Source organism: Camelus ferus, chromosome 25 (genome assembly GCF_009834535.1).
Source record: "Camelus ferus isolate YT-003-E chromosome 25, BCGSAC_Cfer_1.0, whole genome shotgun sequence".
NCBI classification, from domain to species: Eukaryota; Metazoa; Chordata; class Mammalia; order Artiodactyla; family Camelidae; genus Camelus; species Camelus ferus.
Genome location: NC_045720.1, coordinates 2,763,870 through 2,777,595, shown reverse-complemented (window position 1 = coordinate 2,777,595; position 13,726 = coordinate 2,763,870). Strand labels below are relative to the sequence as shown.

The 13,726-nt window shown below is 49.6% G+C and overlaps 1 protein-coding gene across 8 annotated transcripts in view; it reads right to left on the bottom strand.

Moving 5' to 3' along the window:
• PTK2 (protein tyrosine kinase 2) overlaps positions 1–13,726 on the bottom strand; it is a 200,158-nt gene that overhangs the window by 38,433 nt on the left and 147,999 nt on the right. For all 8 annotated transcript variants that reach the window (XM_032467711.1, XM_032467707.1, XM_032467708.1 and 5 more), the window contains 5 exons: positions 10,185–10,269; positions 7,873–7,973; positions 6,131–6,246; positions 5,210–5,310; positions 2,112–2,201 (listed from right to left, as the gene is read on the bottom strand). In XM_032467711.1, the coding sequence (XP_032323602.1) occupies positions 2,112–2,201; positions 5,210–5,310; positions 6,131–6,246; positions 7,873–7,973; positions 10,185–10,269 (493 nt within the window). The remainder of the gene's footprint in view (positions 1–2,111; positions 2,202–5,209; positions 5,311–6,130; positions 6,247–7,872; positions 7,974–10,184; positions 10,270–13,726) is intronic.

The window sequence follows — 13,726 nt, the reverse complement described above, 5'->3', positions numbered from 1 at the left end:
TGAACCATCCTGAGCCTTCCCCCCAAGGACCACATCACGTAACACCTAGCGGGCCTTCCAGGACCTTGTCCTCCCAGCAGCTCCCCGTCATCACTTGGCACTTTGGCCACTCAGCTCTGCCTCTCTAGACAAGCCCTCATCATGCCTTGGCGTGTGCGAAATTCTCTAGATTCAACACCTTTCATTTTCCTCTTCACAAGCTCGCTTCTTCTGAGGTTCATCTGTGAGTTTCTACACCATCCTCCTGCCCCTCATGTCCACTCCCAGCGCGAGTGTGCCTGGCACCACAGTGCCTCGAGGACAGGAGAGGTCACCTTCTTTTGCATCTTCAGCACCTCAAACGGTGTGCGCCTCAATGGAGGAGGGCACACCATCACACTAATGTGAATCAGATTCCGAAATCGGCCCAAAGTCCAACAGTTTCAAAGTAAAGAGTGTATGACAAAAATAATGCCTTAGTCTGCCTTTCTCAGAAACTGGGACAGCATCACTAGCAAGACCAGCCCTGGGTACCATCTCCTGAGACCTTGGCATGTCCCTGGCATCCTTCTTTGACACTTACATGTTATCCTTGATCCTCACACCTGGCATTTCTTTAAATACTGTATTTTATCAAATCTAAGATACCACAGACTGTAAGAGCCACTATCATATGATCAGGAAAAGGGTGTGTGTGCTGCCAGCTAAATCATTATGTGATCCCTGTTACCGTCTAGAATTATTTTATTCCTACCACAGAGCTCTTTTAAACTCATTCAGACAAGAAAGTAGCACCAATACGAACAAAACAAAACAAAGTCTACCTGAGTGCAGGCGAGTAACCACATGGAACACAACCCCAGCTAACACCAACTGTGAGGTGCCACTGAGGTGTGACATACCCCAGGCCCAGGAATGCAGAAATGTGAAAAAAAACAGGTGCCGTAGAATCTCTGAAATATGAAAGTTCCTTGAGAGGATAAGAAACGTGCTCTCTGGGTCACAAAGCTGTTATGTGAGGTCTCGAGATCTGAAGCCAACCAACTGGGCCCAGCACCCCCCTCCAATCACGTCCCACCATTTCCTGCTCTACGCAGGCCCTTCCTCACCGAGCATCAGTTAGGGCACTTACGGTCGTTAAAAGTCAACAGCAAGTAAACAGAAGGAAAAATGAGAACACATACTTGATGTATAAAGTTATTTTTATTTATTGTAGGAAAAAAGGTACATAAACTTAACAAGGCATCTCCTGGGAATTAGTTTAACAAGGCAGCAGAGAACACAGGCACAAGACCACTCACAACGTCAACACGCACGTGTTGTGACGGACAGAGAAAGAGCAGGGAGAGCAGAGGAGGGGAGCCCATGTCCGGGCGACACACCTGCTACAGGGCTTCATGGTAGAGGGGACACTTCAGGCGATCTTGAGGGTGAGGCAGTTTCACATGGCAGAGAGGGTGCAAGGATAAGGCGTCCCAAGTAGAAGAGTGACACCAGGAAAGGGGGGCGGGGGAGGGAGTGTCACCCACAATAAAAGGGGAACAACTTCAAACTTTGGGTCAAGTAGCTGGCTGGCGGGGGGAGTTCTGCCAGTTGCCCACAGAGCAGGAGGAGGGCAACAGTGAGGACTCGGAGCAGGTGGAAGGGACAGAGTGGACATCAAAGCAGCAGCTACAGGACACGGGGGATCAAGCTCTCAAGCCTTGAGACAAGTCGGGAAGGAGGTCAGATTCCAGAAGGAAGAGATGAAGGAGAGTCTGGATCTGTGACTGGAAGGACGCTCTGGATCGAGGGGCCGTCACAGAAGAAGACGGACAGGTTAACTAAGTCATTCACGTAACAGGAGTGACCAAGCTGCAGCGAGAGAGCAGGGGAGGAAGGAAGGGCATCTCCCTGCGAGGGAAGGGGGCGGTCGGAGACCAGAGGACCGAGGCCAGGAGGAGCCGAGCCAGAGCAGCGCAGGTGCGCAAGGGAGGCGGGACGGGGGTCTGATGAGGGGAGGGGCAGGCGGGGGGCGGGCACGTCAACCTGCAGACTCTGGAGACACGGCGCTCAACTTACTCTGTAGACTAGGCGAACCACCATTTCTAAACCATTTTCAAACCGATTTCAAGAAGCTCCCCAGTACTCACCAAACATCCACACGTCACTAGCTGAGGTAAAACGTCGAAAGTTGATTGACTCTGGTGCCATCCATTTAATAGGCAATTTTCCTTTGGAAGCTAGAAGATTAATTTTAGAAAGTAAAATTTCCCTGTTCTCTACCAGTTGCAGCTAGCTGAGATTTTTATCAGAACAGAGAGCCTCAAACCTCCGACCCCTTGGGCTTTCCATCTCTGGGAGAAGGACTCCTCACTCCTGACGTACGCAGGTCACCGGGCTGACGCGGGGCCGGACTGGGGAGGGAACCAGCACGGGGGTCCTTGGGGGGAGGGGCAGGGGCGGGGGAGGGGAGGGAGCCCCGGTTACCGGGAGGTATCAGCTCACAGCTCAGTGATGCAGGCTTCGCAACATCCCCAAACAGACCCTAACTTTAGAAACAGCCAGGTGACGACACTGGCCAGTCCTCATTCGCAGTAGTTGATCCTATGGTCGCCCTGAACACTGAACCCCGCTCAGAGGAGAAATACGTACATATACAGCCATGCCTCACATAGGTCATCACCTTAAACCCTAAAAACTTATCCCAGTAGATCCTGACTTCTTTAGAAATTGAGGATCGGTTGTGTTGGTGACTTGCTTGAGGCTGCCCCATGAACAGCGCCCAATGCTGGGGTTCAAACCTGTGGGACAGGCCCAGAGCCAGGGGTGCCTGCAAAGCACGGGCTGCCCCCGCCTCTCCGCCCTCCAGCAGAAACAGACCAGCCTGCCACTCCTCCCTGGACGTCCACACATGACCGTGACAGCACCCTGACTATGGATTTGGGGCGGGATAGAATCCACAAAAAGTGGGGACGGGCTGTACCTTCACCAGCAGGTGAGGAGGGGGAGGGGGAGAAGGAATGAGAAAGGAGACTCTCAGGAAGCCTGAGACCAGCCCCCCCCCCCCGCAGAGGCCTGAGCGCTCTCCTGTGGCACATCACTCAGCACCACACCTGAGCGTGACTTCACCTGCTTACAACCCAGGGAACCCGCCCCTCAGCAAGTCGAGCTCTAAGGAGTAGACACAGTCTTCTCAGACACGGCGTGGGAGCACCAGGGACCCCGCACCCAGGCCGAGTGCTCGCGGGTGAGAAGAGTTGGGGGCCGGCGGGCCGGGAGGGAGCCACCTGGGGAGGGAGAGGAGGAGCTGCGGGTGCGAGCAGTGGGCAGGCCCGACCTGGGGAGAGGCGGGCCACAGCGGGGATGCCTGGCCCCGCCAGCTTGGCAAGGGGCTGGCTTCCTTCTGCAACAAGGGTGCCTCTGAAGACTTTTCATCAAAAGACAACTACACTTGTTTCATTACTTTTCTCTCATGTAACCTGATGCACCTTCATGACAACTGGGGCAGAGCCTCCGTGAACTCCCTCACAAACTACTCTACAACTGGGCTCCACATGAAGAACCCAACCTCCAGGGGCTGTTCTCCTGAAGCCGAGTGGAAGCCACGCTTCCTGGCCTTTCTGAGTCAACATGGATGGCACCCGCCAGCGGCCCGCTGTAAATGCTGCCTGGATGCGGGGCCTCGGCCATCGTGCTGCCTGGCGGTTAGCTCTCTAGTGGAATTCTAGCACTTGGACTAGTTAGGATTTGAGCTGAATATGAAATATATCTTAAACGGTGGAAAGCTGACTTGGTCATTTTTAAATTAAATGACTATATAACCAAAATGAACAAACCACCAGAGTTTTCCTTTCGCATAACAAAGGATCAGACTGTAGAATACAAAAAGCACTTGAAAAGAGAACAGTCACGAGCTGCAGTACAAAATAAAGGTCAGTTTTGTAGGTAAGATTCAGGCTCATTTTGCTGCGATATAAAAACCTAACAAACTGAGAAAGAGCCTTTGTAAACTGGTCGCAATAACAAGCACACAAAGCAAGCGCATAATACGGATTCATAATCCAAACCTCAGGTGAAGTATTAGGAATATGAAAATTAATGAAAACATTTGTTCAACAGTAATCTGAAGAACCAAGTCAATCTGATTCCAAGATTGGCAAAACTAAAGAAAAATTTCATCAGCTAGATTTTAGTTCTGAAACTAAAGGATCAAAGTGTCGGGAGTCAGCAGGCTGGACATCTGTAAGTTTGCTGGCAGTCGCTGAGCCAACGCACCCACCCCCTCTGCTGGTCAGTATCTCGCTGTGCCTACCAGGTAGAGGGCATCGGGCTGATTCCACGTTTGGCTACTAGAAATAAAGCTGCAATGAACGTTGCAACGTGGAAATTTAAGTTTTCGTTTCCTTGGGAGAAAGCTAGGAGTGTAATGGCTGGGTCATCTGGTGGTTGCACGTTTACTTTTTTTAATGACCTGCAAAACTCTTTTCCAGAGTGGCTGTACCATTTTACATTCTCGCGGGCAACTGATAGGCAATTCATCTACTCTGCGTCTTGTCTTGCCAGCACTTGGTGTCAGCGCTGTGTTAGTTTCGGCCATCCTGACGGGTGCACCCCGCCACCTCCCTGCAGGCTCACTGTGCACCTCCCCAGTGGGTGACAGGCTCAGTGCTGAGCACCCCTGCAGTGGGATCTCACTTCATATCTTCTGGCCATTTCCTACCCATGCTCTCTGCTTCTTTTCTTACTGTTGAGTTTTGAGAGTTCTTTTTGTGTTCTAGATGCTAGTCCTTGGCTGGACATGTGGTTGGCAGACCCCCCTTCCCACACTCTGTCTGCAGTTTGTCTTTCCCTTCACTGGCCTGGGTCTTTTGCGGAACAAAAATTTTTAGTTTTGATGAGGTACAAGCTATCAACTTTTCCCTTTTATGTATCATGATTTTGGTGTCGAGTCTAAGGACTCTTTGCCCAGCCCTAGAATCAAAAGATTTACTGCTATGTTTTTTCTTAAAAGTCTTGTAACTCGGTCTACGACCTGCTCTGAGTCAACACGGAGTGAGTTTGGGTTGAGGGCCATTTCCTGCCCAGGGCTGACCGGCTGCTCCCGCCCCGTCATTGAGAAGGCTGTCCTTCCTCCACAGAGCCGACGGCACACCTGTCCAAACCCAGCCGAGCACATTAGAATGTACCAGTCTGAGAGATAAAGATCACTGAAGACCTGAGCCTATTATTTCCTGCTCTGATTTCTTACCTTTGTAGTAAGTACTGTCTTCCATGTATCGGGATAGTCCAAAGTCTCCTAACTTCACACAATCATGTGAAGACACCAGAACATTCCGAGCAGCAATGTCCCTGAGTAAGGAAGAATTTGGGACAATACATTTTAATACAAGGAAAAAGGCCCCACAGGTTCATCTATGTTATATGAAGACACACAGGTATTTTGAAAGACAGCTTATATACAACACAAAAGAGATCTATGATAAACTGAGAAAAAAAGACACTTCTATTATTTTACTTCAAATATATCCCTTTGGCAGATACTTACTCATTAATACGGTGATGAATATTTTGAATGATGGCAAAGAATATTCTCATGTAATGAAACCACTTACTACTTTTCAGATCATCATATCGCTAACTGCATTAACTGACAGTGACACAGCAGCAGGATGTGTGACCCTGCTGTTACTAAGAGAGCTCACTAAGTAAAATTAAAGTTATCTGAACACCTGTAAACAACTTTGCTGACACGGTCTGTTTTAATACTGGATAACGAGACTCTCACAATACTAAGCAAACAATTTATAAGGGCTTTCACGTGCACTCAAATGAGAGGCCCAGATTATAAACAGAAATTCTGCAGAAGGCCAACAGATGTCACTCACGACACTGTGGTGTCCTGGGAAGTCCCAGGACAGCGTCTGTTTTCCGTCCACAGTGGCATGCACAGGCTCCCAAGTGTCTGGAAGGAGTAGACTACCTGCTTCAAACTCCACATGGGGAAAGCCCTCAAGTGCATGTGCGCCGCGGCGCCTCGCTTGGCTGGGGCACGCACAGCGGGGCTTCCTAGGGGCGTCGTGCAGGAGAATCGAGGGGGCACCGGGCCTCAGGGCACAGGGGCGCCCACGCTGCGCAGACCGGGCTGACCGGCTGCACCACCAGCTCTCACCTGTGCACAAACCTCTTGCTCTCTAGATACGCGAGGGCTGTACTAAGCTGGTAGGCGTACAGGATCAGAGACGCTAGATCCAAGCTGTACTTCCTCACCTGCAGAAACGACCTCAGCTTTTGTAACAGTGACCGAAAGAAAAAAGAAAAAGAATTAGTGACAGAGACTAGGAATCAACAGCAGAAGACCTACATTCAACAACACTGCTGATCATTTCCAAATGCATTTTTATGAGAATGGCTTTAAATCTACCCTAGTAAAAAACATGTAATGAAAGAAATATAGCGGCTCAGAAATTATGGTTAGTCATTCTTTATTTGAAATCCTATTGCAAAACTGGAATGTTTATGACTGTAGATGAATTTCTGAAAAAATACAGAAAGATGCTCCCAGGGAATGAGTAAGAGCAGAGTATGAAACACTGCTGGATGACAGCAGTTGGAGAACGAAAGATCTTGTTTCCACTCAGACAAGCCTACCCCACAGCCACAGCCAGCTCGCCCCATGCGGGTCTGAGATAAGGGGGTGCAGAGGAAGGGGAGGTGACAAGTTCTCCCTCTGCCCCCGGGATGTTTTGGGGTACAGGAGGATAAAATGGTCACGTGCTGGGCTTACTGGTCCTTACTACCAGGATTATGATTAATTCAGTTAAATGCTAGTAGAGCAAAGAAGGCAGATGAATTTAACACTCTAATTCTATAAAATCAGTACATAAAGGCTAAACATTTAGCAATAGTTTAAGCCAGAAGAATTAGCAAATTCTCCAAAAACAAAAGCAGAAAAATAATGTGAACAAAAAAACTGTATCTAAACACTGGTTTATTGGGAAAGGCAGGGGAGAGGGCGAAGAGACGTCGCAGAGGCCTTAAAACCTCCCCTTCAGCCGCCTTCGTTACCACATGCTCCAGACGGCAGTGGGGAGACGCCGAGGCAGCGCCCTCTCAACGGAGGGGAGGGCTGACGCTGCCGTGACGAGGAGAGTGGATCTGAACCACCCTGAGTCCTGGGAACTGATCATCCTGATTCTCATGAAGAGCAAACCTGGGTTTGGTGTCCTTCCAAAAAGAAGGAATGTGTGTGACGTTCTAGCAGGTTAAACTACTCAGTTTGAGCACCACAAAGTCAAGTGTAGAAACTGGAAAGCTGACTTGTGGATCCCCAAGCAGGCAGCTGCAGAGCTGACTGAGGACGAGGACAGTGCGGGGCCCGAGCTGCCCTGCCCTCCTGTGACTCAGCAGGCCGGGGTGGGGGCGACCGGCCAGTGGCAGGGCGACATTGGTGCAAGACGCATGCGTTTCTGTATTCTGGGGAAAGACGGATAAGGAGACCCGCCCACGATCTGTTCCTCACTCACTGTTTAAAAAGAAACCATGACTAACATGACTTGGTCTGAAAGACACTGCAAAGTGAAGTCTCAAAAAGAAGGAGGAACTGATCTGATTTACTTAAATTCCACATTAATTTGCCCAAACTCCATTAACGTGGCTTTTTCCATCCTCAAATTATTGGGCTTGTTCTTTAGGCAACAGCACCAGAAATGAAAAAACCACCACTTGGTCACCTGTTGCTTCCAGTCCTTATTAAACTTCCCGTTGGGAAGACACTGCTGCCAGAAAAGTTAGGGGATTACTTGGGATTTCAACGTCGAAGTCGCTATTTCCACATTCTCTGACCCGGAGCCCGAGGGTACAGTTCCATACCTCCCCTTCCCGAGACAGAGGCGGGGCTGGGTGGGGCAGTACCTCTCCCAGCGTGCACAGCTCCATGATGATCCAGACGGGGTTCTCCGTGATGACGCCAATCAGCTTCACTATGTGAGGGTGGTCAAACTGACGCATCGTTACTGGGGAGAAACAGTGGGCCGTGGTTATTCTTTTGAAAACCTTTCAATTTTTCTGAAGACTACTTCAACGGAGACTCAAGGCTAAAGATGTGGAAACTGAATTCAATTTCACAGGTCTGTTCAGCTCACCAGTGGGTATAAAATGGCACAAAAACCAGACTCCAGATTGAGGCACGAGATGCCTCTGCAGTGAGCTCGGTAGTGACTTTACAGGGGTGGGGGGCGGCAGGGCACACTGAGAGGAAAAGGGTAAGAAACCTCCTCCTCTTTTCTACAACCCATCTGACCTGGGCTAACTGTTCAGGTATCCTCCTAGAAGTCTGACTCAGACGCAATGTGTGACGTGTCACTAAGCAGCCCTCTCTACGGGGACACCACTCCTGGCCGGTGCACGGCTGACGCAGGCCTTGCATGGGCTTCCCTGAGTGCAGGTATGGCTGGGTGGCTCCCTTGCAGGGCCCTGGAACCTACCCTGTGGATTTCTGTAGTCCAAAAGGCACCTGGATTTTTTTTTTAATTTTGGGGACTGATACATGATATCCACTTTAGTATGAAGCCCAGGGTGGGCTGCAGCTCAGAGCTGGGTATGTCTGGAGGAGACAGGCCTCTCACTGACTTCACGCTGGACACCGTGCAGACATCGCTCGGTATTTGTAGAGGACTGGTTCCAGGATCCCCCAGGGGAATCCAGTATCTGCGGATGCTCAAGGCACTCATGTGAAATGGCACAGTATCTGCACGTAACCTACGCATATCCTCTGTATACTTTAAGTCACCTCTGGATTACCTGTAATACCTCATACAATGTAAATGCTACACAAACAGTTGCTAGGACACAGGAAATTCAAGTTTTGCTTTTTGGAACTTTCCGGAATTTTTTTGGAGCATTTTCAACAAGAGGTTGAACTTGCAGATACAGAACCTGGGGGCACGGAGGGCTATATATCGCACCAGTGCACCCAAGGGTCACGCTGGCTTCTTGCAAAATCACCTCACCCTCACTTGAGATGACTCAAACTCTTACAGTGTTCTCCCCCCTCAATTTTTCTTACATATTCCAAGCAAAGGACTTAGTAGTTAAAAAAAAAAACCCACACATAAATACTTGGCCAAAATCCATAATGTATCATTGACTTTCATCTTGTTAGATTTAGTTCATCAGTTAAATATATTGTGATATTTTTGGAGAAACATTCAGGAACCCAGTATATTTACTCTTATTTTCAATTGATTTACCATCATTTTTGGCTTTATATTCTTATACATAATTATCAAGCCTTTCATTTTTCCTCTAAAGTAACTATTAAAAAGGCCGCACAGTACAGGGCTGGAGGAGGATCCTGTGGTCACTACGAAACCGTCCCGGCTGAACTAGCGCCCAGCAGGCGTAGCAGTGCCCCCGCACGCACCGGCCCAGGGCAGCAGCTCAGGCCGGGAGCTGCTGACTGCCTCCCCTGAGGTAAGCCCCATGCTGGCACTGGGTCTGAGGGTGAGCAAACAGACAAGGTCCTTGTCCCCACTGGAGTTGAACATCTGTCTAGAGAGAGACAGAGAGACAATAATAACTTTGAAACACTGTACACTGAATCATGAATATGACTGCTCAGGAAGGGAGAGAGCAGTCCTGTGACAGAGCCTCCCAAGGAGGCTGTTGTCCGCATGTGCGCTGACGAGGAGGGACAAGAAATGTTAGCAGGAAGCACGTCCCAGCTTGAGGGCAGGTGGGAGAGCGCTGACGTGGGCCAAGGGACAGGACCAGAGCCTGGCCCAGGAGCCTGCATTCAGGAGAGGACCTGTCACACACGGGTCTCCAAGGCAGCCCCCTCGAGCACGCGGCTCTGCAGCGGGACCGGGGCCCTGGGCGCGGTCCCTGCCCCTCACAGCCTGTGGGCTCCGTCCTGCGGGGGCTGTGTCTGTCCTGCTCACCCCCACCTCCAGGGCCTGGCAGCATCCCTACCTCCACCCAGCTCCAGCATACAGATGTTCAAGGTACGAGGCGCCGACGGGGAGGGGGCAGTAAATCACCCCACCTCTGCTCCCAGCATGACGGCCGAGCTGGGAACGCGGCCCCGCGCCTGCACAGACAGGTACCACCTGCACGGTAACAAGTGCAGTAGCCCACAGAAGTCGGAACGTTACTTATGTCTTCAGAGACGGTTTGGATTTCACAGATAGACAAATGGAGTTCCACAGAAATTTCTAGAAACTTACAGGCTTCTTGAAGGAATTTCTCTCTCACGCTGTCTGAAGTACAGTTTTTACATGTTTTAATTGCAACCGCCAAAGCTGGGTTCTCCTGTGACAGAGGAACACACGAAAGAGAGATTTTCTGTATTAATCAGCAGGCATGTTCAGGAAAGGCTAGTAATTCTGCAACTCTGGATTCTGGATCAGACAGAATCAGAACACTCAAAATCCTCTGTCTAAATCCCCGGAAAAAATGGACTTGCATGTAAAACTGCAGGGGACTCATCTGTTCCACAGACCTTTCCTTTCTGTTGCCTCGGTAGGTGCCCAGGATGCACCAGCCAAAAAAGGGCAGCGACACCGCTCTACTCAAGCTGACTCTCCAGTGGGGATACACACACATGCTCACAGCGGGGGGCAGTGCAAGAAGCAGCCTCCCTGAGAGAAGCGGACAGGGGGTGAGAGCCAAGAGCTGCAGGAGGGGAGGAGGTGCTGGCCAGGGGCGGGAGGCAGGGGGTAGGCCATGAGGGCAGAGGGCAGGGAGGGCCGGACCTCAGGGGGCCTTTGAGGCCAACAGAAGGACACGGCTTTTACTCTGAGGGAGAGGGTTTGGGCAGAGGGGGCCAGGGCTGACCTCCAGGAAGGAGCACCGGCTGCGGTTCTGAGAAAGGGCCCGGGGCAGGGACGAGGTGCAGGTGACGGGCTGGCGGCTTGGACAGGAGTGGGAGCAGTGGGGGCAGGAAGGCAGGGAGATTTGGACTCGTCGTGAGACAGGGTGAGCTGGGGTCTTTGGTGACAGAAAAACGGAGGTCTCAGCTCAGCTCTGGAGCTTGATGTGACTAAAACAAAACCCGTGACGCCCACCGCGATGGTTACTTTTACGTGTCGACTTGGCTGGGCCGTGGTGCCCAGACACTTGGTCAAGCGCTCTTCTGGGTGCTTCTGGATGGATTAACACGTAAATCAGCAGACCAGGTAAGGCAGGCTACCCTCCCAGATGTGGTAGCCTTCATCCTCAGCTGAAGGCCTGAGTGAAACAAAAAGCTGACCTCCCCGAGCAGGCGGGCATTCCTCCTGCCTAACTGCCGGCGAGCCGGGGCATCACCGTCCTCCAGCCTCAGGACTAGAGCTCCAGCCCCGCCATCTTGGCTCCCAGACTCTGAGTGGAACTAACCCACCTTCAGCTCTCCCGGGCCCCAGCCTGCTAACCACAGGTCTTATCCGTGCCAGATTCCATAACCCTGTGAGCCAATTCCTCATAAAACTCTTTTTAAAACAACACACCCACGAACCACCCTACTGGTTCCGTTTCTTCAGATGACCCAGGCTAGTTCACCTGATGTCATATCTGCGTCCTTTCCAGTCTTCTCAATCTCATTAAAGAGACAGTATTCATACAGTTGTTCAAGGTAAACAACCTAGACACCATTTTTGGTTCCTCGATTTCCTTGACCTCCCATCACACATCACACGTGGAACAAAGGCCCGCTCTTCCACCCAAATCCTTCACCCCCAGACTCATTTTCTGTCTCAACATCTTCTGCCGGTGGCCTCTCGTGTTCTGCCACCTGGAATGCCCCTCCCCCAGGAACGTGCACTGGGGTCCCTGTTCAGACTGCCCTATCTAAACAGTTCCCTTCGCTTGGGCTGACACCCTGCCTCTCCGCATGGCCCCCAGGTCTCTGCTCTGCGTCATGGCCTCACGGGAAGAGCGTCCAGACCTCCCCGCGTCCAGAGTTTATCTGTCTCAGAGCACCGCTTCTCCACTCAACATTCAGTGTGTTTGCTCTCGCCTCTCCCCAGACAGAAGTGAAGTTCTGTGAGGGTGGGAACTGCCCGTTCTGCTCATTAGCACGTCCCCACCATCGAGCTGTCACTTGGTGGACAGTCAGTACACAACGGCTAGAAGAGTTAATTCACAGCAGCAATGTAAACTGGTCCAGCTTCTTCCAAAAAAAGTTTAGCAGTTTGGCAAAAAGTTAAACGTTTACTATACGACCCAGCAACTCCACTCCTAGACACATACACTCGAGAGAACTGAGAACCATCTGAACACACAGAGCTTGTACACGAACGTTCACAGCAGTGTTGTTCATGATGGCCAAAACGCGGTAACAACCCAAATGACCACCCCCTGACGAAAGGAAAAACAGAAGCGGTCTCTCCACACAAGGGAACGTCACTGGGCCATAAGAAGAAGGGAGGCAGTGCTAGCCGACCCGTGCGTAAGCCCTGAGACAGGACACTAACTCAAAGACACCCGTCACGAGAAGCCACCGAAGTGCATGGCTCCACTTGCACAAAACGTCCAGGATAAGCACATCTACAGAAATGGAGAGCAAACAGGGGACTGTCCAGGGCTGGGGAGAGGGTGGGATGGGAAGGCACTGCCAGCGGGTGCACAGCTGCTTCTCCCTCTCCTTTCTTTCTTTAACTGATAGCTGATTACACTGTTGTATTAGTTTCAGGTGTACAACATACTGACTCAAAATTTTTATAGATTATACTCCATTTAAAGTTATCATTGTTACTTATTTTTACACAGTAGTTTGCACCTCTTAATCCCATACACCCCGATTTTGCCCCTCCCCGGCCCCCTCTCCCCACAGACAACCACAAGTTTGTTTTCTAGATCTATGAGTCTGTTTCTGTTTTGTCGCATTAATTCAGTTCTTTTCTTCTTTAGATTCCACATGTAAGTGATAACAGTATTTGCCTTTCTCTGACTTACTTCACTAAACAGAATACCCTCCAGGGTCCATCCATGTTGTTGTAAATGGCAAAACTTTATTCTTTTTATGGCTGGGTAGTATTCCATTGCATGTATATACACATCTTCTTTATCCATTCGTCTGTGCTTTTTTTTTAATTGAAATATAGTTCATTTACAACGTTGTGTTAGTTTCTGGTACAGCACAGTGATTCAGTTATACAAAAACATGTTTTTTATTATAGGTATTCTTTTCCATTACAGGTTGTTATAAGCTATTAAATATAGTTCCCTGTGCTACATACAGGACTGTGCTGCTTATTCTGTATATAGTAGTTTGTATTTGCTAATCTCAAACTTCTAATTTATACTCCCTCTCCCCACTTTGGTAATATAGGTTTGTTTCCTACATCTGTGAATCATATTTCTCTTTTGTAAATAAGTTCATTTGTGTTACTTTTTTAGATTTCACATGAGTGATATCATATGATATTTGTCTTTTTCTGTCTTATTTCACTTAGTATGATAATCTCTAGGTCATCCATGTTGCTGCAAATGGCATTATTCCATTCTTTTTTATGGCTGAGTAATATTCCATACATCTTCTTTATTCAATCATCTGTTGATGGGCATTTAGGTTGGTTGCATCCATGTCTTGACTATTGTAAATAGTGCTGCTGTGAACACTGGGGTGCATGCATCTTGTCAAATTAGAGTTTTCATCTTTTCCACATGTATGTCCAGGAGTGGACTTGTTGGATCGTATGGTAGCTCTAGTTTTAGTTTTATAAGGAAACTCCAAACTGTTTTCCATAGTGGCTGCATCAATTTACATTCCCACCAACAGTGTAAGAGG